Source organism: Argopecten irradians, chromosome 9 (assembly GCF_041381155.1).
Source record: "Argopecten irradians isolate NY chromosome 9, Ai_NY, whole genome shotgun sequence".
Taxonomy (NCBI): Eukaryota; Metazoa; Mollusca; class Bivalvia; order Pectinida; family Pectinidae; genus Argopecten; species Argopecten irradians.
Genome location: NC_091142.1, coordinates 13395814 through 13422577, shown reverse-complemented (window position 1 = coordinate 13422577; position 26764 = coordinate 13395814). Strand labels below are relative to the sequence as shown.

Genomic DNA, 26764 nt, shown 5'->3' with positions numbered 1-26764 from the left:
AGTCACTAATGTAAGGTTCATGTAATGTACATGATCATGATTCATGCTCGATATCCTAGCGTTTACTATCACTCTCCGAGTCTTGTTATGTATCCACCCCTGGAATATGTCCTATATCAAACTTGAATGTTGTTGTGCTATATCAGATGAGACAGGTAGATCGATCCTTTGATACATATCAAAAGAATTATTAAAGGTACACTGTGGTTGACTGTGTGGCCACAGGGGCCCGTAACTACTGTTTATATTATAATATATATTTTCAGTCACGTGGGTACGTATAAACAGTAGTTACGGGCTATAACGTACCCAGTGACTGAAAATATATATTATATAATATAAACAGTAGTTATGGGCCCATGTGGTGTGGCTTTGAAGTTGGGCGTCGCTGCCTCTGTAATCTTCAAAGGAAGTCTGCCGGCCTGGGATTGGTCAGCGTTTGTTCTCCTCAACTGCCTTCAGTGATATGATGTAGTAACCTATGGACAAGGACTTATAAGTCATCTACGTCCTTGCCATGGAATATCGATGATGATATAATGATTATACCATTATATATCTACTATCAACTCCGCTTGCCAAGGGTATTCAGTACGATATTCTCCTTGAAACGCATTTGATTTAAACATATTTTATTTGTACAAAAAATAAACAATGGGATCGGGCACAAGTTGAGCAGCTTATTTTAAGCCATCTCCCAACACAATTTAATAAATATAATAACATACACAAACAAGATGACAATATATTTACATATGTACAATTTGAAGAGGGAGAGATAAATTAAGTGTCCTAGGCTCGGTTATAACTGGAGCAAGGACGTTAAGCCCTATCAGAGATTTAAATACAGAGATTTAAATAGTATTTAAATCTCTGGCCATATCAATCAATCAAAGAGATACATGAAGAAGGAAGGGGGAGGAGGTAGAAATATGTACAGTAAGATATATACAGATAGGTGGAGGAGGGAGGGGGAATAAGAGGATTTCATCTACATTTGTTTGAAGATTTTATTTTATTGGTGACAATTTTCTCTGATGCTGACAGCAGAAGATTTAACAGTTCTCTTTTCGTTGCTTTCAGCTGTTTCTAATGTCTGTCACTTCCAGTGCCATATGTGCTTTCGCATACATGCATACAAAGCAAGATGATAGAGAAAGTACATGGCTGCGTGTTTTTATTTTCTTTCCTAATCTTAGTAAAGGAAAATTCATATGATGGTAATTCACAAACTACATTTGTATTCGATCTTCCTATGTTGATGTGAAGCATATATAGAAAAATTGACGAATGGAGACCTAAAAATATGCAGACAGGAGGCCAACATTTTCGGCAACTCCTACCCATCTTAGAACACAGTATAATCTGATTTGCATCAAAGGTTTATAAATGTGTAAGAAATCAGTAATGCGTCACCGAGGTTGTATTAAAGGTTTGTTCCTCTTTCTCCCACTTTTTCGAGATCAAAGGAATTATACAAACACTGGAGAACAATGGCACACCAATTATAGTCTGTTCTAATAAAGCACTGGCTTACAGGTAGATTTTTTACCTGTAATTTTACAAATAGTCACAATTCTATTAACTGTGAATATACCTATTCTGCATTTTATTCCCATTTTAAATGTTTTCATATTTTATCACACCATCTTAAAATGTGAAATGTAACACTTAAACATTAATGAGATATAATTAATTAATTTCAAAACATATATATACAACATATGAAACTTAAAGCACTGCACTTTAACATTAATGAGAGATTATTAATTAAAATTAAAACATTTGTATGTACAACATATTGAAACTTAAAGCACTACACTTAAACATTAATGAGGGATAATTAATTAAAATCAAAACACACACATATATATATACACACATGTACAACATATGAAACCTAAAGCACGTACTAGCATTAATGAGATGCAAATCTTATGAAAGTTTGTTATCATCACTCTAAATGCAGAAGATGGGATGCTGCGTCTGTGTACTGAATCACATCCATTGCGCCAGTCTCCAAACGTTCCTTCAGTTGGCGGCTGTTGATGTTTCGGTACCGTTTAGCTCTGGGTCTGGTTTGTCGTCCGGCTGCGAGTTGGATGTGGATGATTTCCTAGAACACACGGATGATGCTGTAGATATTTGGGTGGGAGTGATCAACCTTCTTCTTGAGTTTGTTGTACCATCCTTCTACATGGTTCGTTATTCGAGGGCCCTTGGACTCAAAGTGGTTCCAGAGTGGTTGGTCGCGCTCTATCCACAGTGTAATGACGTAGTCGGTGAATGCGGTGGTGTCGTGTGGTACATCAGCATCTTCAAGGTCGTTGAGTGCGTGGAACCAGACATCTTCTATATGGTTCAAAGGGACTAGGGGGTAGGGCTGCGGCTCGTCGTAACAGTCGTCTGATGTCGTCGTTGTCGGCGTAGAGTTGTTGAAGTCCGGTTTGCTGGGCTTTCCTCCAAATACACTGCGTGAAATGAAAAAAACATCCCTTCAGTGTGGCTGCTGGGAATACGGAGCGAATGGCATTCTGGGCAGCGGTCTCGAAGTCCAGCAAAACAGTATTCGGGTTGAGTTGGAGGTTCAGTTCAGTATGGCGGGGTAGTCGGGTATGGTGCATCTCTCCTCTAGCTGTTGTTCTTCACACAGTGGATGTAACCATTATAAGCAATGTTCTGTCTTCCAAATTTATTTCTAAGAAATTTCACCTGAATCTGTGCGTTTGCCATGTTAGTGGTTGATAGAGAACTGTGAAAGTCAAACCTCTCTGATGTCCTTACAGACCTACATGTATGCTAATTATTTGATTACTGATTCTTCACTCATCAATTAAGTATTCAGTTGATGGACCCAAACCATCAGGTGTTAATTAACATAAGTAGCAGTGAGCAAAAGCCAAATTAAGTCAGAGTAATCAAATAATTAAATCAACCGCACATTATTGTATTATGCACATAATTAAATAGATAAATAAAATATATTGCCATCATAATAAAAATAATGTCCTATAATGCATTTCTCTCTAATATGTATTAATTCAAATAAAACGTCTCTTTTATATTCTCTGATTTAAAATTCAAAACTGTAAGACATCTCCTTATATATAGTATCACTGTCTTCTAAAGACTTAGCTGATGAAAATGGTATATGATATGTAAATATTGTTTAAATAATTATGAAATTAGATAACTTTAAACAATGTGTAAAATCCAGGTAATGTGGGAAAACACACAGGTAAAATCCAGGTAATGTGGGAGAACAAAGGTAAAATCCAGGTAAGGGATATGTGAAGCAGACTATAACTGCTGTCACAACATAACTGCACATAATCTGATTTGCATCAAAGGTTTATAAATGTGTAAGAAATCAGTAATGCGTCACCGAGGTTGTATTAAACTAACAAGATGCCCATGGACCGTAATTAACGGTCACCTGAGATCTACATGAGTCCATTGCTCCCATCAGGCTCTTGAAGTCAGTCAGGACAAATCATATAGTGTGAATATGTAATTTTTTCATAGTGCCATGGTCAAACCAAAAATAATAATTTCTCCATAAAGGAGGAAGTGATTTTATCAATTTGACCTTTTAATCTGTGAAGCGTATTAGATTGCATCACACCTGTGAATTCAGAAGAAGATTTTTGAAATTTGAGTCCTTTTGACCCCCTTTGGACCCGTACCTCTGGCCCCGAGGGTCAACTGGGCCATTATTTGCTATCTTTGGCTAATAATTCTAACTTTTCAAAAGATAGGGGTAGGGATGAATAATATATATCATTTTATTTATGGAGCTGTTGATTGAAATAAAATTTGTTAAAATGTGTATGCAATACACAGACGAAGATTTTAATTACAATCAGTTTGACTAGTTAGTATCTTCATGTCACGTGGAAAATATGCCCATTTAGGAAACATTTTGTATGATAAGTAGTGTGTTGCTATACGTCTTACTTACAAATATACATGTCTTTTTATCTATGATTATAGTACTTGACATCAAGTGTGTTCAAAGTACATCTGCATAAAGCCTCATTGTGAGATTGTTTTTTCTATTTAGTAGTTACATGTATATGTACATATCTTTATTCATCCCAGTCTTAAGTTTAAACTTGAAATAATTTGTGTATAATTCATATCCAATGTATGCATTACACTGGTAACCGTTGCATCAAGATGACATCAAATATCGTACTTGCATTTTAATTCTCCTCAGTTTACGAGTAAAATCCTGACAGGAATAAATTCAAGAATCAAGATGACATGTAACAGAATGGGCTGATAATTAGTGAAATGTAAGGGAAACTAAGATAATTCAAATGATGAGCTTAAAATACGAGGGGTTAGGAATAACAGGCAAAATGCATCACAGATGGAACAATAGAAGTGATGGACATAGTATATGTTGTGGTCGGTAGTTTTGGGTTCTGTAGCCTCTAGCCAGCGATCTGATAGCACGTAGATGATAGCAATGATCGGGGTGGTCAGTGTGAGGCCAGGCTGTTAGATGAGGGAGACCGAACATGGTATCGCACCGATTTTGAAGGAGTGTGGTGGATGTTGGAATTTAGATAGTTGATTAAGTGTACTTAAGGCCCACTTGCAATTTTAATTATGCACAAGAGGCGAGAACAAAATAGGTGTTTACCAAGTAAGTACATTGGTGTCTCGATAGATCAATGGAAGTGGAAGATTATAGACGGGAGTTGAGGTCAGCCGGTGAGTGAGGTAGAACTCCCCGTGGGAGCTGGGAGCTCCCTAGTCCGCTAAACCTGCCTATATTATTAGGTTTTTTAATTTTTTTTTATTAGGAAAAAAAAGCCAAATAATATAGGCAGGTTTAGCGGACTAGGGGCTCCCCAGCCTGGGATATTCTCATTTTGTGGAATACGGACTTAGTAAGATAAATAATCGCATACAGATACCCATCCTCGATACTCCAGGGGTTCCGATCACTTACGATCTCTACACCCCTGGACTATCTCATAGTGAAATTGAAGGCAGCTCAGCTGAAAACATTTGACCAATCACAGGCCAGCAAAGATTTCCTTTGAAGACTACAGAGAGAGCGACGCCTAACATCAAAGCCACACAGTCAACCAATGTGTACTGTTATACGGTTCTTTTGATGTACTTCAAATGATTAAATTACCTGTTCTATTCTGTTGCCTCCAGTTTTACCATGAGATAGTCCAGGGGTGTAGAGATCGTCAGTGATCGGAAACCCTGGAATATCGAGGATGACAGATACCGGATTATCAATATACTACTTGTTGCGTGTTAGTGGCAAGGACAATGTTTTGTTTACATATAGTTACATGTGATGAACTGCTTATAAGTTATACGCAACGCGAAGTACAATAAATGAGTAGATACCATGATTTGTCGTGTCATATTGTTTCATAGACATTCTGAAGTAAAAATACCACTGGTCGACTGGGCATTTATTATTTTAACTTTCATCATACTGCTTCAGATCATTGAATTATTTAAAATGTGATATTATCTGTGTAATATAACAAATTAGATTATTCTTTTATAAGCAATACGCTATGAACTCCATATACAATGTAGATAGTACATGTATCTAACCTTGATATCATAACAAAGGCAATATTTGTTCATGATGATAATGAAATTTTGTCACCTACATACATGTATGTATGTATTGTTGGTATCATAAATAAACTCTGTTTAGTCATAAAATACAGAGTGCTGATTTACACATATATAAGTGTTACAACCATTTTCGAGCCAGAGTATTATTAACCTATTGCTTAAAAGACAACAAATAATGGAAATGTTGAAAAGCTATTATTAGGATTAAGAAGGTCCTAAGATTAGATGAGTGATATTAACATTGAAAGAAATATAATGACACTCCTGGCGTCAGTGAAGACTACAATTAGAAAATATCATTGTTTGTATTGAATAAAGACCATACAACTACAGTTGTAAATGCTTTTATATAGACCGCAGTGTTAAAGTTTTGTGATAATAAAACAGTCGAATATTAGTTTGCTATTGTATACTGTAATCAAACCCTTTTCTCATATAACACTAGATCAGTAAAAAAAGATCGGGTCCTATAGCTCAAACTCCAACCAGGTAACATTTTTAAATGATGAAATTCTAATGTTTTTTTTACATATTCATTAACAAAATTGATATTTAGAACGTAAATTTCAATCTGGATTTCCAAATTCATATCATAATTACTTAGGAATAATTACTTGAAGACAAACATTTTTACTTAGGAAATTTTAACTAACCAGCCAACAGTGCCGGGTCAAAATTCTATGCAGGACTAAATCTTTCGAAGGTCTATTTTTCATTCAGTTAGTTGTCCCCTTAAATAGATATCATTTAAACTATACCCCACGAAACATACTCACTGTATCAGTAAGCATTTTTTATGACGAAGAATTTTTCAAACAGAGATTATTTCCTGTGCATATATAGAGCTAGTCTTAAACTCCAAATTAAGACTATCAAAACTACAACAGATCACTTGTAAGTAAATTTATCATCAAAATATAAAACTTGAATGATTTTTTGGGTAATTTTCTTCCTATTTTCTTACATAAGTTACGCGTAATTAAGTTTCTTGCCTATCCAGCTTTTCGAATAAATATTATTGAATTTGAAAACAGACAGCATGACATGACACATATTTCTCTTTTAAACTTTTCGTATGTATGGAATAAAATAATAGAAAGAAGGACATGTTTAAGCTAAATAGGATTTTATGTAGATTTTCAAAACCCAAAAGTTTTTTTTTTTACCACAAAATTACAAAAAAATCAGATCTCTGCCCAAGTGTTCTTACGGATTCAAAGAGTAAACTTTACTTGACTAAGATAAAATTTAATCTGAATCGATTAATTTCCAAATCCGCTCCAATTCTGAAATTGTTTATGTAAACATACTACAGCCTGGTAAATATATATGTATACAATGGTGGTAGAGTACTACTGCCAAACACCAGAACTTGATAAAATATTTTGTTCTAGTCCGTGTAGGGTTGTACCAACAAAACCTTTGTCTTGCCGTCTTCGACCAGATCGTCAAAGGCGTGACTAAAATAATAAGTTACCTTTTATTAGTACCTATCAAATACCTTATCTGACACTGTACTGCGTGTGCAAAACAGTACAAAAATTGATTTGATATATACATTAAGAGAAAATTTTCTTGTTTTTCATAGTCCAATAGATCTGACTTGTACAACGAATGCGAAATATTTGATTTAAGATATACATTGGGATATTTTTCATGCTTTTCACAGTGAAATTCTACGAATTTTCACGATGCTTAACACGATTTTATTGATGACGTCACATATACACAGATTTTATTCTGACTGTAGGAAATCTAAAATATTTTCCTCTAGCTCCTCAGCTGTCAGCTCAATTGTAAAAGTTACAAGCTATAGTACATACACACTGATAAAGTAGATAAAGTTATATGTTGATAGCTCCACTGTTGGACAGAAATCAGACGTTGGATATGATAAATTATTTATGTGAACAAACAATCAACACTTTGTCAGTATCTGTATGACCCGTTTATAATATATTATGTCAACACTATGACAACAAAGCGTGTTATTTACTTTCTGTTATGAACCAAATATTCATGATTCATATTTCTTGTTGTTCAACCAGATATCATGATGATTCCGTATTCTTTTTTTATCATATCCAGAGAGATGGATTGAGACGCTGGTCCCGTGTTGTCAGAGAATGTAAACCATGACAGTGACTAAGTCTATGTGAAGGAGTGGAACCCAGATTATATATATATTAAGGTACGTATGTAATCTATGTTTGAGACGCTGATGCTACCTGTAGAACGGATAGAGGTGATATCTGGCGTCTTGTTCTTCATCAAAGGCAGCATGCTTGTAACCTGTATTCAACATCATGGAGTTAATTACTGAACCATATAGATTATAAAGTGCATGTGTAGTATAATATATATAAATGATAAGAATTTTAGAATTTGAAATTTGGACTAATATATAATTATCTACATATATCTTTCAGGTATGTTACACTGTGTAGGTCAAGCACATGTGTTTCATATTTACAATAGTATATGTACGTGCATGTAAAGTCTATTGGAAACCAACCTCTGTTAGGGTCATTGTATTGCTACTAATTACATAGCCATGTTATTAATTATGTTACATGATAAGTTCTAATGAGTAAATATGTTTCCCTATGTAATACAGCATCTGCGTCGGGTCAACTGTTCCAGGTATTGGCTTTCATACCCAAATATTGACATATGTTATCCTGATGTACTGCTATATTAACTCGCCAATAATCTCTGTACAGAGTCGATACCTAAGACTCCATTAAATGTATCGTACCATTCACTGAATCTGCGTTGGAGTTCTACATCTATACACACCACAACAACCTACGAAACTACACGAAGTTATAAATCATCATATTATTGTTGTTTTTAGATCAACAACTTTACATTGTCTTAATACTAGTAATTATTACTTATTAAATATATTTAGATATGTATTAAACAATGTTTAAACATAAATGCCCGCCACTTTTGTTTTCGATTTTTCATTGATATTGTCATAATTGGTAATGTTTAATTGTTTCTGGTCACGAAATGACAAATATGAAATATCTAAATTGCACATGATGATAAAAAAGCGTCATTTGACTAGCTGCATACTTAAATATCAATATAGTACGCTATGACGACAATTGTTCTCCCATACCTAACAGGGTTTTTTCGTTGTGAAATTTTTCTGTCTCTCCCTAGGGTAAAGACAAGCTATCTTTACAGCTTTTCAACAATTTTATGACGTCGCGATAACAATTTTATGACGTCGCAATAACAGTTATATGTCATGACTACAGTAAAATGACGTCCAAAAAGTGGTGCACGCGGTAAGAGGTAAGAAAAAAAAATCAATCTGCCCATTTGGGGTGAAAAAGAGACAAAGCCTCGTGTTTGACAAGTTAAATCCTCCGGGTTGAGATTCTCCTGTATCATCATAAAAGAATTAAGTGATTCTATAGGGTTAGGGAAAAGACAGCTCACACGCGCTAGAAAATGACATTACGTCATTATTACATGCGGCAACCATTGTCGACGACGTTATTAATTTTGACATATTGTGACGTATGAAAATGTTTCTAAATAACATAACGTTCCCCATTTCGTTAAAGTATGTGTGATAACTAATCTAACATGGATCTGGTTGGTGGACAATGGTATCTTACACTTATGTAACCATCATTAAAGATTTTGGTCGGCATGCCTCGGGTTGACCAGCCAAAATATTACACGTGAAGGAAGATATCCCAGTCTGCTTGACATTTGTCGGCATATCTACCCCTGAGGGACCAGTTTCTTCAACATTCTTTACCTTAAAAACTTCCATAGGAAAACATTACAGAAGTTATTAACAAGGAAACGGCTTAATTATTTACATCTTAATCTCTTTTAGTCTCAATCTGTAATGCTTTTCTATTCATAAGTTAGGGAATTCCTTAAAGGTAAGGAATGTTCATGAAAATGGGCCCTGAACTATGCCATAGCAAAACCGATTGCATTTCAGGGGAAATAAAAACGATGAATTATAGGCCCAGAGACTTCCATTGAAGATTACAGAGAGTGAGTCCAATCTTCAAAGTCATACCATGTACTGTTATTCGATTGTATTAATATCCATCAAAAGACCAACTTTTTACTTCATCTGTTGTCGCACATAGAATCTTAAGTTTCGTTATAACATAGTCCAGAGGTGGATATGACGAGAGTGATAGTAACCCCTTGGGTATCGAGGATACAATATTTAAGACATTAGCATTATTCAACATTTTATACAAACATTTAAAATACAAACATTCCTGCATCCGATATCACAAATCAATATCAAGATTATCAAATATAATCTACGGGAGACAACTCCATCAAAAAAATGTCTTGCAAGTAAATAAATATTTGTAGTTGGATGTATTGACTATTGTTTTAATATGGTCATCACAAAAGGCACTTATTATTCTACTGATCAATTTGTTTCATAACTTATGCTTTAATGATTGAATATTCACAGGTGAGCAAACGATTTTTCAGTGTTTTCCCCAGATAGACAATTCAATAATGTGTCAATAAGCGTAAGAGGAAAAAGTACGAAACCATGTTTTGTTATCATTACACATAGTGGATGAAATTGATCATGACGTTCTGATAGGTTATTTATATGTAGGTTTGTTTACAAGTCAGAATTCTAGTATATACAAACGAGGAGAGAGAGAAGGAAAGCGAGAGAGAAAGAGAGAGCGAGAAAGAGTGATTATACATAGTTACATAAGTGGAATGGCTGATATATTTAGATTACGAACCGAAAGTGACAATTGAACAATAAATTATGCTGATCTAAACACGATTCAAACTGACAAAATGTTAAAGTAAATTTTCATTTTATTAAATAAAATGAGAATATAACTAGTTTTATTTTGCAGACTTGCTATTTTATTAAAAATGAAATGTGTATTTTGGTCACGTGACCGGACATGTTCAAACTGAAAGTAGCTAGCTGCATTACCAGGAAATCCCGAACATTCCGTTCATTGTATATACGTCTGACATCTTGAATCCGACAGATCTTCAAAATCTTGCAGGTAGGATATTACGGTTTAGGATATTTATTTCAGAAACTTTCCCAAAACGTATAATAACGGAATCACTAATGTAAAGTACAATGTACATCATGATTCATGCTCGATATCCTAGCGTTTACTATCACTCTCCGAGTCTTGTTATGAACCCACCCCTGGAATATGTCCTAGCAAACTTGAATGCTGTTGTGCTATATCAGATGAGACAGGTAGATCGATCCTTTGATATACATCAAAAGAATTATTAACGGTACACTGCGGTTGACTGTGTGGCTTTAATTTGGAGTTTGGTGTCTGCGTCTGTAATCTTCAAAGGAAGTCTGCCGGCCTGGGATTGGTCAGCGTTTGTACTCCTCAACTGCCTTCAGTTTTTCTATAAAATATTCCCAGAGGTGGATATCACTTAGTGATAGTGTAGTAACCCATGAACAAGGATTTGTAAGTCATCTACGTCCTTGCCATGGAGTATCGATGACGATAATGATTATACCATTATACGTATATCTACCATCAACTCAGTTAACCAAGGGTAATCATATCCTACATGAAACATTTACATTATCGTAAACAAAGCGATGCATTTGATTTAAACATATTTGATTTGTACAAAAAAAAAAAAAAAAAAAAAAAAAAAAAAAAAAAAAAAAAAACAAAAAAAAAACAAAAAACAAAAACAATGGGATCGGGCACAATTAAATTGACGAACTTATTTTAAGCCCTCTCCCAGTACAATTTAATAAATATAATAACATACAAAAACAAGATGACAATACATTTACATATGCACAATTTGAAGAGGGAGAGATAGACGGAATAGGAGGTAGAAAACAGGTACAATAAGATATACAGATAGGTGGGGGATGAGAGGGGAGTTTCATTTACATTTTTGTAAAGATTTTATTTTATTAATGACAATATTCTCTGATGCTGACAACAGAAGATTAACCAGTTCACTTTTCGTTGCTTACAGTTCTTTCAAATGTCTGTCACATCCCGTGCCATATTTTCTTTTGCATACATGCATACAAAGCAAGATGATAGAGAAAGTACATGGCAGCGTGTTTTTATTTTTCTTCCTAATTTTTGTAAAGGAAACTTCATATGATGGTAGTACACACACTACATTTGTATTCGATCTTCCTATGTTGATGTGAATCATAGAAAAATTGACGAATGGAGGCCTAGTAGATCTGCAGACAGGAGGCCAACATTTTCGGCAACTCCTGTCCATCTTAGAAAATAGTATAAGGTGTGGTTGTTGTAGTGTAATCTAACAAGATTCCCATGGACTGTAATTAACGGTCACGTGAAATCTAATACTATATATTGGCCCATTGCTCCCATCATGCTCTTGAAATGATTATATCAATTTCACCTTTTAATCTGTGAATCGTATTTGATTGCATCATACCAGTGAATTCAGAAGATTTTTGAAATTTCAGTACTTTTGACCCCGTTTTGACCCGTACCTCTGGCCCATAGGGTCATTTAGGACCATTATTTGCTATATCTTAGGCTAATAATTCTAACTTTTCAAAAGATAGGGGTAGGGATGAATAATATATTGTATTTTATTTTTGGAGCTCCTGATTGAAATAGAATTTGTAAAAAAATGTATGCAATGATAATACACAGACCAAGATTTAAATTACAATCAATTTGACTAGTTAGTATCTTCATGTCACGTGGAAAACATGCCCATTTAGGAACCATTTTGTATGATAAGTAATGTGTGGCTATACGTTTTACTTACAAATATACATGCCTTTTTATCTATGATTATAGTACTTGACATTAAGTGTGTTTAAAGTACATCTATATAAAGCCTCATTGTGAGATTGTTTTCCTATTTAGTAGTTGCATGTATATGTACATTGTATTAAAATGCTTTGTCATCTTTTAATCTTTATTAATTCTCAGTCATGTGGTCAGTCCTACTAGATACAAAAAACTGACATAAATACTATTTGATTATATACTATTTCAAAATCCAAAAGGTTTTTTTTTTACCTCAAAATTACAAAACTAAATTTCAATCTCAATAAGTGTTCTTACGGATGCAAAGAGTAAACTAAACTGGACTAAGTTAAAATATAATCTGACTCGATTTATTTCCAAATCCGCCCCAATTATGAAATTGTGACTGGAAACATACTAGAGCCTGGTAAATATATATTTATACAATGGTGGTACAGGAGTTCTGATAGACACAAATTAGTAACTAGTAACCAGGTTTCAGTAAAATCTAAATTGATAACAGTTGTTTGTCAAAACCTAGACCATAACTCAAAATCAGCCAACATTTGTTGACCGCCCAAACACCAGAACCGAATTAGATATTTTTCTAATCCCTGTTAATGTGTTTTGACCCATGTCACAGTAACAGCATTGTTTCCTAGTTATAGTGCAATTTAATGTGATTTTACATTGTCAAACGTGACTTAGAATCCCAATGTTGATGTTGCCGATGAGGGTGTAAAACAAATACCTAAAAGCCGTAACTCAAACAATAAATTACTTCCTCCAATAGATCTGACATTGTACTGCGCATGCGAAATATTTTATTTAAAATATACATTGAGATATTTTTATGCTTTTCATAGTGAAATTCTTCGAATTTTCACGAGACGTAAATCGGTTTTGTTTATGACCTCACACATACACAGATACACAGATTTTATTCTGACTGTTGGAAATTAAAAAAGTATTTCCCCTGCTGTCAGCTCAATTGTAAAGTTAACAAGCAATAGTGCATGCACACTTCACTTTGTACATTAAATTGTTGGGAATATAACTAACACGCGTTCTGGTTATTGATAAAGTTATCTGTAGATAGCTTCACTGTTGGACAGAAATCAGACATAAGATATGATAAATTAATTATGTGAACAAACTATCAACACTTTGTCAGTACCTGTTTGATCCATTTATACAGTTTCATGTCAACAATATAAGACTATAAGACTCTTTCATATGTGGATATGAAGGATAGGGATATTCTACCCGAGGGTCACAAAATGTAGTAAAACCCGAGGCATGCCGAGGGTTTTGCAACATTTTGTGATCCCGAGGGTAGAATATCCCTATCCTTCATATCCACTTATGAAAGAGTATTTTTCTTTCATACCTCGACGTTTTATTGAAATTTTACAACTATAATATCCAGCCATTTTGAAATAAATTCGAAGAAATCCACGACTGGAAATCAATTTTCCATACATGAAATTTTATGTGATATTTTCAACACAAATTTCATCGTGTGCATCTTATATAGTAAAACCAGTCATATTTGTGAAAAAAATGTTTAAATTTTACCGAGGAAATAGATATTTTGTTGACGCCGTGACGTCACGAGGCTTTATTGCATGGGTAGACATGCAATACAGCCGCAGGCGACATGAGTGTATTGCCCTGGACCAGCCAGTATTACACCTGTAGGTATGAAAGAAAATATGATTCAACCAGTTATCATGGTGATTCCGTATTCTTTTTTATCGTATCCAGAGAGATGGATTGAGACGCTGGTCCCGTGTTGTCTGAGATGGTAAGCCATGACAGTGACTAAGTCTATGTGAAGGAGTGGACCCCAGATTTTATATATATAAGGTACGTATGTAATCTATGTTTGAGACTATGATGTTACCTGTAGAACGGATAGAGGTGATAAAACATACACAAACTTCAGGTAAGGTACAGTGTCTAGTGGTTCTTGTTTTTGAAGTTTGGTAAAAATCACTGAATGCTTTTGTCGCATATTGTTTGTGATAATTTCCGATATTTTTCATTCTGTATATGTTTAACTTCGTTGATGGTCACTCAGTGTTCTGCGGTTAAAGAGAAAAGTGATTAACATCTAAAAAAAGCATTGTGTTGCACAATAATGTATTAAGACTGTGAAAGAAAAGCCAAGCCAAATAAAAACTTTTTTTTTAAATTTTGTAGGTGCCGCTCTGAAGTTTTACAAGATGTCGACAGATTCATTTACGACATTCCTCTGCAAGGAGATTTGTCAGAAGCTGTCAGAAGGTACGTCGTGCTGACTGTATAATATCTACAGACTAACATTCACAATGTTTATACATTGAACCCTCGATAATCCGGACACATGCATTATCTGTTCATTCAGTCCGAATTTTGAATTCCGGACTGCAGGATTCTGTTAATTTCGTTAATGATATAATCCGTTCTCTGGCATTTCCGTTCGGAAAATGATTTTTCCTGACGGTTGGATTCCATTTTCTTGGATATAAATAAAATAAGTTTCCTAGCATTTCCGTCCGGATTTTGAGTTTTCCGGATTATCGAAGTCCCGATTTCGAGGGTCCACTATAAATGTATTTTCAGTATTGTATCGATTTATTTCTGATCAGATTTACATTAAAATCACGTATATCTTGAGTCTTTTTGGCATTTTCCCACCAAATGATTTGATAAATTTAAAGAAACATCAATTCAAGATAATTTCTTTAAATGGATTATTTGTTTTCAATGCGAAACAATAATTTGTTCCACTTGGTCTCTTGTTGTGCAATTTTTTTTTGGCCAATGGGAATACAACATTTTCGACAGGCGGCTTGATTGTATTGCGATGACAGACATTTTGTCAACCCCACATAAACTAGTTTTACAATAGTTTAGAAATGTTTCAAAGTAGAAGAGTAAAACGAAGAAAAACAGAAGTAAAGATACTATTAGTTGACTAATATAGATGAACTAATGCTCTTAGGTCCCGCTGGAATATCTATAATACTTCATTTTCGTCTTCTTCATATTTTCGTAAACTATAATTTTTTCTCAAAGTTTCCCAAAATTCCAAAAATTATTAAACATTTAAATTCTGCTATCTAAGCATTGTTCTGTGTCTGGAAATCAAGTTGCGCATCACTTTTATGAAAGAAATTAGAATGTCATTCGGCAAACCTCGGCCGATTCCGTTTCTGGTACACTTCATCTAAGGGTACCGGAATCGGCCGATGTTTGCCGAATGATTAGCGCATGTTTATGTTCTTCTTAACATTACAGAAGACGTTAAGAAAATGGCTTTTTGCATTCACGATAAAGTTACGAGGCAAGAATTAGACAACGCCAATACTGGGACAGATTTGTTACGGATAGCCATGGAAGCGAATGTGTTTAGCGAAACTGATACTGCAGGCCTAGAGAACATTCTAGACGCGACCGGAAGGAAGGACCTTTTGCAAACTGTTCGGGAGTACAAGAAGAGCAGGAAAGATTTATCGCTTGGTAAATATAAAGGCATTTCCACAGTAGCTGTGTTGTTTCGTTTTACCATTTTTAGCCCACCATCAGACCTAGGTGGTGGGCTATTCAAATCGCCTTCGTCCGTTGTCCGTTGTCCGTGGTCCGTCCATATGAATACAGCTTGTTACTGCTATATCTTGAGAAGTACTCCACGGATATTTCTCAAATTTTACATGCATGGTTCCCTTAGATTTTGATAGCTGAAGCTATTTCTCAGAAAGTACTGAAGCGATCTGTCACAAATTTTATATATATAGTATGTAGTCAAACTTTGGAAAGCAGAGACAAGATCCATCTTTCCATTGTCAGACATTGATAATTCTTTGATGGGCGCCAATATCCCTCTGGGATCTCTTGTCTTTGTTCTAATTCAGTATTTGTTTTACGATGATAGCAACCATGAAATCAAGGAACATTTCTTTAAAATTAATATTTCATGTTATACAGAAAATTAAGCAGTTGTATAATCACCTTCGTGTATGGACATTGTAGAAAGAGCTCCATGTAATGTAGAAGAGAGTATGATAAGAGGGGCCTATATGGAAACAAAGGCATCACAAAAACTTACGGAGGAATTGGAAAAAGAAGATGGCATTATACTTTCAGGTATGAAAACTAATGATTGCAAACGTAATATTTTAGCGGTAATCTTAATTTATCGCTTTATAGCGTCCATTGTTGCGTTAAATATGTTTCCGCTAATTTTGTTTCTGTATATTATTTATATAGACATTGTGGTGATTGAGCAAATTTATCATTGCGTTTAACCGGTTCAAGGCTGAATTTGCGCTAAAAGTTTGTTGCGCTAAAATGAAGTACATTTACAGTATGCTGTACAAACGATTTGATAACAACTTGTAATACCATTTTAACAAGAGGCTCAAGGGCCCTCACGAAATTGAATAGATACAAAACTACATATGTTTTCAAGATGGTGACTTTTGCGTCCATCTTTGATTTTGCAACGACATATGGTTTTGGATATCGAAAATAAGTTTTTTAATGTTGCACTTCCTTTACATAAAGATGTGTTTTTCATGGTGGTGGCTGTGGTGACATCTTGGATTTCTGACCAACCAAATACAATTACATATGGGCAGAACCATATCAGGATACTATTTAATGATTAAACCTGATTATATTTTTGATGTTGTGGATACATCATACGAGTGTACTCTAAATAAATCTAATAACATTAAAATATATTCAAATTAACCATTAAAATTTATTTTGTAATGCTATATTTGCATCACAATCTACAGCCGCTACTAGCCTGACAAGTTAAAAAAGCTCCATATCCAAGGCAAAATCACAAATTCTACGCTTTTGGAAAGATAAATTATTTCTCGTTAAAGCTGACAATGAAATTTAAAAAGTATGCATTTAAGGTTAAGAATAGTAATAATAATAATAACAAAACTTCGTTTAGACAACCCTTTGCCTTTCTAAGGAAATGCAATCGCCATTTTTTTTAACTCTGCTTGGAAAAGAGTGTAATCAGTCGAACGCTCATGTCACTTGTTCGGGACAGGATGTGTGGAATATTCATTTTGAAACATCTTAATGATAGCTTAGAGGAGTTGACATGCATTTTTTTTTTGCTTAAACAAGTCTTACACAGTTTTACGGGTAAGGGCTTTGTTTACGTATTAGAAGTGATACACAGTGGATAACTGCTAGGTGTATATGTACATGTATAGACTGAGCGCACGTGTGCCGATTCACGCGCTTTATATAGGGGTCGGTGAGCGTGTCGGTATACAAGAAGAGAGAAAAACAAAAATGTCTGACCCCGACATAGGGACGTCTCATAAACGATTCCTGAGATACAAATGTACTTATATTTCGTTTTAAATCATAAATGAATACTTTTTAATTTGTATTGTCAGCTTTAAGGTACGATATGCGTACCTGATATATAAAGACCAATTGTATCCAAAACATGAATTAAAAACATCTATTTCGCTACCGTAGAGTTCATACCTTTGATACTAATATATATATAAATAATGTCGATTAAAAATCCTTGTGTTTTGCAAAGGTTTTGTTTTTCAGCCTCTTCTGTCCCTTTATCGATCTATGCATCACTAACATGTTGAAGATGAACAAAACAGCAGTACGGTACATTTTGTATTATTTTTATTTTATGTAACATATGGTACTTGTAATTATTTTCAGAATCACTTAAATATCATATGCCTTTGTTTATTTCTGTAGGGACGTCGGGATCTGGGAAGACTCAAATGGCCTTGCATTATGGAAACAAGGTTTATAAAGCACATTCTACTTCAACTGTGTGGATGATGCGCTCAAAGGACCAAGCATCGCTGCAGATGTCCATGACAAAACTTGCTAACAAGCTTGGAATCCTTAAAGGAAAAAGTAAAGACACCGAAAGTCCCATCAACGAGCTTGCAGACATGACTGCCAACGTCCTACTCAAGAAAACAGCAGACGTACCACAGATAATAATCTTCGATGAGGTCAATCAATTTTGTCGGGAAATTGTGGTAGACATTGTCAAGAAATTGTTACCAAGCCCACGAGGAAATATAAAAATAATCATTACCACCGTAGATACACTGTTGGAGGTTGGAAACGCTAAGCGCATTATAGTTAATGGGTTTACTGAAGAAGAAGCCATACTGTTCCTGAGTGATGGAAAACGGTGTGAGATTTCAGAAAGGGACGCATTAACGGAGTTGGCTAAGCGAATGAGTTATCTGCCCTTAGGGCTCAACTGCGCGAACGCGTATATGAGAAACTGCTCTAAAAGTGGCATGAAATTTTTAGAGCTTTTAAACGCAAAGACACTGAAAAGACTCGATGGTAAGCTTCAACAGCTGGATGATAATAATCGAGGTCTGTTTAGCAATCTTTACGCGTTTATTACAATCATGGAAAAAGATCTTGATGAAGATGCGATTGAAATGTTTAAGATGACCCAGTTTCTAGAATGTGAAAACATTCCAACAGTAATGTTCGAACTGTTATCTCCGTCGCCTGAATGTGACGTTATGGATAGCGAAAACGAAATGCAGAACGATGCAGTATGTTGTTCATTTAGCACCGACTCGTTAGTCCAAGCTGTGCAGAGATTTTCGTTCGGAACGGTCCAGGGAATCGACGATAGAAGAACATTAAATATGCATTCAGCGGTATCTCTAACTCTGGCCGCTTTCACAGAAGAGGAAACCAAGAAACGGCTACTAAAGAGACTGCTTTGGACATTTGCATTGATCTTGGACAAGGAAAATAGAGATAAAAATGATTATAACCTCATGGTGTCTATTCTTCCTCAAGCAAAATCAGTCCTGCTGCATGCTATGGATTCGAAGATAAAGGATATCGAAACCCTTGTACTTATCGCTGTGGTCAATGATTTGGTGGCATATACTAGCGATTTCGAAGGTCTTTCAGCGCAAGAAAAGTACCACTCACACAAGTCCTTGGAGTATTGGTATAAAGTGATTGGAACAACAGAAAGCGAAATGGAGGAGGAAATATCTTTTCATCTTTGCACCTCGTACGCGGAACATCGAGAATTCGCAAAGGCGAAAGCTGCTGCTATAGATGCTAAATTTGCAACATTGCCAGAGCTTCAAAGCACAGAAATAGAGAGCTTTATCCGACATTTTGTTCTGCAGAAAATACGACCTCAGAGGGAAGTTCTACTATTTTTAAAATTGTTAGAGAATTACGAAGGCAAAACTCTGACAATGCATCAGTATGACATCCTTTGCAAAAAGGAGACGGCAGTTCCTCTAAATCATCTGACAGAACCTTTCATTCAGGAGATGATTACATATTCATTTTACACCTATGGAAGGCGCATATTTTACACTGGAAAGTATGCTGATAACAACGAGAAACGCAAATGCTGTCACTACCTCTTTCTTGCCGATGAACTTGGAGTGATCCTACAAAGCAAGTGTCCAAAATTCACCCCCCTGGTCTCCATGCTAGCTAAGGTAAGCGGTACTCTAGCACTAGTCACTGAAAACATACCTGAGATGGGTATCCCCACAGCTGAAGACTTGCATGACACAGCTAAAAGATACGAAGAACTTCTTCAGGACGAATCATTCTACTTCAAATTTGGTATTTCCAATTCGCAAGCATGTGAAGATAACATTCATAGGTTGAGATGTCAGAAACAGCTTTTGTGTGTGTATATTGAACTTCTGAGGATGACAGGAAACGGTGAAATTGATAAACCAGCAATCATCGAAAAAGGAAAAGTTGTTATAAAAGAGCTGGAGAGTGGTGAAGCTGTCTCCAATGATCAGAAGATTCGTGGGATATGGTCACGGATAGGACAGTTCTGGTTTGTTGCCAGAGAAAACAAAGAGGCAGAAACGGCCTTCAGACGTGCGAGCCCACATTGTATACTTTCAGGTGAAGTATCATCTCGATTTCTCCCGAAACATGAGCTTACAGCTGTGTACGGTTTGGTTGACTGTTACAGAAAAGAGGAAAGACATGAAGAGGCCATTCGCATTCTCCAAAACCTTCTCCATATGCTCCCGGAAACACAAAAACGTGAAATAGATAATGTACAGAAACGAATGGATTATATCCGCAAAGAACTTTAAACTTTATGAATCGCTCTCACTTCGTGATTTTGATTACGCAAAGAAGGCTGCGAGAAAATGAATACACGAAAAATACATGCACTTGTAGTCACATTTCTGTTTGTGAATAACTTTATTTGATTAACTATCTGATCATCTTATGAACTATAGAAAGCATACTTTGTACTCCGAATTAAATCCGAACACCTTAACTGCAGCTACATGTACTTGTTTCAATGGTGGTAGTCAGATAGCCATTTTTTGTGCGCTATATGTTGACCGGATTTCTAACGTTAAAGCTGACAATGCAAGTTAAAATTATTAAAATGATTTTTGTAGAAATAAGTATACTCGTTGATCAAGAATCGTTTATGAGACATTCCCCGGTTGAGAACAGCCATTTTTGTTTTACATTCTGACGACTCACCGACCCCTATATAAAGCGCGTGAATCGACACACGTGCGCTCATTCATGTACCCATACACCTAGCAGTCCACAGTATATATCACCTACAAATAGGTAAACAAAAGCCTCACCTGTAAAACTATATGGGACTTTTTTTAGCAAGAAAACATGTCAACTCCTCTAAGTTGTTCTTTAGATGTTTCTCAAAATAAAATTCCAACGCAAGTGAATAGAAATCCAAACAATAATCCGTCCACATATCTCCACGTATATCATCTCGTACTCGATGCACTCAACTGACCATGTACACGTGACTACGTACCTGACCCGAACGAGCGACAACTATCAAGGACACACACGTGTCGATGTACATGTACGTTTAAAACTTGGTGTATATTGAAGTGTTTTATTAGTTCGTATTGGACATATGTTGGGATATAGCTGACAACACATTCATCTATTACTTCAATGAAATATTGTCAGGTGAGTGCAGTGTTTATTTTCAATTTGACATTGTTATTTGCAATACCGGGGCATGTGTATCTGAGACAAGACATGGTTAGAATGACACACGTGTGTCAAGTGTCCCGTGCTTTATATAGGGGGTTGGCCAATGAAGGTTACTAAGCAGAGCAAAAGAAAAATGGCTGCCACTTCCTTAGATACCACACTGTCATAACTAGGGGATGTCTCAGAAACAATTTTTGAAAAAATATTTCGTTAATATATTTTTTTAAATTTCAAATGCATGTTTTAACTTGCATTGTCAGCTTTAACGATCAACTGACCGGATTTCTAGCGTTAACGATCAACTGACCGGATTTCTAGCGTTAACGATCAACTGACCGGATTTCTAGCGTTAACAATTAACTGACGGTATACCAGATGTTTAATTTAACGAGGAGATAATTCTGCGGCCTGTTTCTATCCGCGTGATGGATTTTGATTACGCGAAGAAGGCTTCGAGAAAAAAAAACCACGAAGAGTACATGGACTCGTAGTCATGTTTCTATTTGTGAATAATTCTATTTGATTACCTATCTGATCATTTTGTGGACTACAGAATTAAATGAAAACCATTACTCTGCTGCTTGTGTATATGGTGGTAGTCAGATAGCGTGCGCTATTCTGTATTTGCATATCATAGAATTATCTGCCCTTGAGGGTAGGTATTGATTGTGACGTCATGTGTTTTCGAGCGTAACGTCATACCTTTCGGAGAGACGACGTGAATTGGGCTCACAAAATAATGACGTAACAATCGATACCTACCCGCAAGGGAGCTAACTCTGTAATATGCAAAGACGGAATGTGATAACCGGATGTCTAGTGTTATGATCAACTACTGTAATACTAGTTTCACAGGTGAACATTTTGTGGTCTCCTATTTGATACTAGTTCGCTGTATTTTTAGTTGTACATTTATCAGTTCTATTCTAGTACTCTGTTATCACTTTATCTAAATTATGCTTGTGTGAGGTTTTGTTTGATAATTTTGTGTGGATATATAATGTATTTGTTTATGTTTGCTACATTTGGATTTGTAACAGGTGCGATTTTAGCAGGATGAGAGGACATCTTTATAAAACTCACTAAATTCTAATGAGTGTAAATAGTTGTGCATGTAATGCACGTGTGTGATTTGAATCGCTTAAAGCTGAAAATGCAATAAAAAAACTAACTTTGAGTTATATCGGTCAGCGTTGCTAAGGAAGTGATGTCCATTTTGATTAAGACTATAAAAGGAAGTGTTACCAGTCAAAACGGGTTTCAGCAAAAAACGAACGCGTGTTCGGTTTCATAAACAGTGAACTCACCTGACAACGATGCAGACCATAGTGAACTTTCATTCAACGCAAAATCAATTAGGCCTTTTTATGGAGTAACTTAGATCGCACCTGTACCCACTCAATGGTTGGCTAATTATATATAATTTCTAATTCACCGCGTTTGTGCCTCTATCTTTGACAAAGTTTGATCCCATTGACTTTATTCGATGTTCAATCGGTGTGAACAGGTAACTACCTGTAGCTGTTTTTGTAGTCAGGATTAGACTTTACTGTCGTTTGACTTTGTAGCCTTTTGTTCGTCTATAACGTATAGGCTATCAATTTGTACTCTTGTTACCTTATCATTTATGTAAACCATCATTATGATAGTGATATGCGATGGCGATGATAATGGTAATTATATGATGATGATGATGATGCTGATGTTGGTGATGTTGGCGATGATGATGATGATGATGATGATGATGATGATGATGAAGATGATGATGATGACGGTGGTGGTGATGATAATGGTGATGATGGTGATGGAATGACGTCAAAAGATGCTAACGTCATTTCATCTAGAAGATTACAAAGACATCACCACTGGAGGTACTATTTCCGTACAAACGTTATCACGTTGTACGTGAATAAGTCACATTAAAGCAATGTCCCGTTATTACAATGAAATGTTTTGTTCTTATGTGTTATATGTTGATGATAATAGAATGTCCTGTGAATAGTTACATGTATGATAATACAAAATATCTCTTTGTGTGCACAATCCAAGAAAGATGCCATTTTTTTCTAAATATTGACATGAATTTATTTACAATTGAAGGAATCAATCAGTATTAGACTTTACTGTCGTTTGGTTTTGTAACCTTTTGTTCGGCTATTACGTATAGGCTGTCAATTTGTACTTTTTGTTTCATTATTATTTACATTACAATATTAGTCTTAAATTAAAACCACAATGGGTAAACAATGCTTCTGGGATAATTTTATTGTAAACGAACGTCCAATTATTTTAGCTGTGATGTCACTCCATTGTGATAAGAGTAAGAACTGTGATATGAATTGCTGTTTTTATAGCAACAACTTTACATTGTCTTAATACTAGTAATTATAACTTATTAAATATATTTAAATATGCATTAAACAATATTTAAACATAAATGCTAACCACTTTCGTTTTCGCTTTTTAGGTCACCTGACCATAGGTCATGGTGACCTATTTCGATAGTCTTTTGTCCGTCGTCGTGCGTCGTCCGTCGTCCGTCGTCCGTTAACATTTCCTGGTGAACATTAACTTGAGAAAATATAAACCGAGCTTAAAGTTGCCCCATCGCCGACAGAGCATAAATGATATTTATCATTTTAACAATAATTGGTGTTTAATCGTGTGTGTATATATATGCAAAATTAACACAAAAAATAATATAAATAATTTGTTTCTCCTTTGGCACATGCGAAATCAGTACTTTATTCCATATAGGATATAGCTATATAGAGCCACGGATTTTTTTCGGTATGTAATTAATAATTTTTCATAGTTTTACCTTAAATAAATATTAGAAGCTCAAACTTTTCAATGGTGGTAATGTTTTTGGTAATGAAAAAAATACCATTTGTCAGCGGTGTTTGTAGACTAACATTGGACAGATCTCGGACGAATTCGAAAATCAGCATGATCGTTATGAATTTACGGAGTTATTGCCCTTTGCTCTAATAAATATGATTGGCCTCTGTGAACGCGATAACTTGAGTAAATATAAACCAAGCTTAATTAAACTTTTTATGTAGACAAACATTGAACAGATCTCAGACGAGATCAAAAATCAGCATGATTCGATTTTAATTTACGGAGTTATTGCGCTTCGCACTAATAATTATTATTTGACATAGTAAACGCGATAACTTGAGTAAATATAAACCGATATTAATGAAACTTTGTATGTATACTAACATTGGAAATATCTGGGACAAGTTCGAAAATGAGCTTGATTCAACTGTAATTTAGGGAGTTATTTTCCTTTGCACTACTTATTATGATTTGACCTTGCAAATACGATAAATATGCACCCAGCTTAATTTAAACTTTGTATGTAGACTAACAATGGAAAGATCTTGGTCCAGTTCGAAAATCAGCTTGTTCAACTTAATATCAGAGTTATTGCCCTTTGCATTAATAATTTTTGAACCTTGTGAACACGATAATGTACCAGTCTTAATGAAACTTTGCATGTAGACCAATTAGATCTATGTTTCTATTTCATGAACAATAAACATCAGTTAGCTAATGAATGACATAACCAATTTTTATCAATTATCATGTGACCGTTATGGTCCATGAGCCTCCTGTTTATTGATATTGTCATAATTTGTTATGTTTAAATATTTTCTGGTCACGAAATGACGAATATTAATTGCTTCAATTGCACAGGATGATGAAAAAGCGTAATTTATAACTAGCTACATACTTCAATGTCAATATAGTACCCTATGACGACAATTGTTCTCCACACACAGGATTATCCCGAAATTTTTCCGGTGTGAATTTTTTCTATCCTACTCTAGGGTTAAGACAAGCTATCTTGACATCTTTTCAAAAATATCATGACGTCGCAACAACAGTTTCATGACATCGCAGTAACATAAATATTTCATGACAACAATAAAATGACGGCACTAAGACAGCGATGACGGTAATTAGTTCAGGTCACCTCGTCCTTGCTTGCGTTACTGTCATTTTATTATCAAAACACATAGTGGTGCAAGAAGTAAGAGGAAAAGAATCATTCATCCACTTTGGAGTGAAAAAGAGACAAAGACTAGTTTTTGACCACTTAAAGTGAACAGTTGGGCAAGGATGGCTAAAGTCGGTAAAAATGGTGTGAATGTATCCAGTATAATTTCTTATGAAATAGAAATAGAAAATCTCTCGCCAAACTCTGTCTGCGTATGAAGAAACTAATTTTAAGTAAAGGAATCCTAAAACGTCCTCCCGGCTGACTATGTCGGTGGTTACATTTCCACGCAGCCTCGCTTTTAATGCTTCAACTTTTCTAAGTTCAATGGTCAGAACTGGGAAATGTAAGCAGAACTTGACCGACGTATTAATATGTGAGAACTTTTGGAATGCCAATGAACGAATTTAGACTGGTTTTCTTTGCCCGACTATTTACTTTAAATGTATCGTGTTTAGATTCTCCTGTCTCATCCCAAAAGGAGGAGTTATACTAGGGTAAGGAAAAGACAGCTCACACGCGCTAGAAAAGACGTGAGGGCTTTAATACAATCGACAACCATTGTCGACTACGTCATTGGTGTTGACGCATTGTGACGTCCATGTGATGACGGCGTATGATCAACTGAATTTTCTTCATTTTGTGTTCAAGTATGGGTAAAAATTAATCTAACTTGGATCTGTAGGTGATAGGGATATCATCACCCTCGTGGGCCGGCATGCCTCGGGTTGGTCAGCCAAAATCTTACACTTGAATGGGGATATCCCTATCTGCTTAGCATTTATCAACACCTCATATCGACCTAAACAATTCCATAAGGAAGCATTACAGAAGTTAAGGAAACGTCTTAAGTTAAAGAACTTTCCTTAACTTCTGTAATGCTTTCTTATGGATAAGTTAGGGAATTCCTTAAAGTTAAGGAATATTGATGAAACTGGTGCCTGAACTATACCTGTAGCAAACCCGAATGTATTTAAAGAAAAATTCATACAACCAATTACAGGCCTGCAGAGACTTATTTCGAAGATTACAGAGAGTGAATCGAATCTCCATAGCCATACAATATATCTGTATTCGATTGTTATAATGTCCATCAGAGAACTAACCTATTGGCCTCATATGTTGTCGCACACAGAAACTTAGCATCGCTATGACATCGTACATGGATATGACAACAGTAACCAGAGGAATACCGAAGATCCGATAGTTTAGGTTATTAACAATACTCAACTAAAAAGTGAAACACCACCAACACAACAAACGAAATAAGAATGACAACACAGGTATTCGTTATAACTAATCTGATAAGGAGTATCGAGTTTCAACCTGTCATCTGTTTGAT

General features: G+C 35.3%; 1 protein-coding gene and 1 pseudogene across 1 annotated transcript; one reads left to right on the top strand and one right to left on the bottom strand.

The window, feature by feature from the left end:
• Positions 1-1826: 1826 nt before the first annotated feature.
• On the bottom strand, positions 1827-2887 carry LOC138330835 (uncharacterized; annotated as a pseudogene).
• A 7645-nt stretch (positions 2888-10532) lies between these two features.
• LOC138331532 (uncharacterized) lies at positions 10533-24944 on the top strand. Its single transcript, XM_069279221.1, has 6 exons — positions 10533-10664; positions 14166-14267; positions 14604-14687; positions 15684-15905; positions 16416-16529; positions 18141-24944. The coding sequence occupies exons 3-6, from the start codon at positions 14627-14629 to the stop codon at positions 20516-20518; spliced, it is 2775 nt and encodes a 924-aa protein (XP_069135322.1). The 5' UTR covers positions 10533-10664; positions 14166-14267; positions 14604-14626; the 3' UTR covers positions 20519-24944.
• Positions 24945-26764: the final 1820 nt, after the last annotated feature.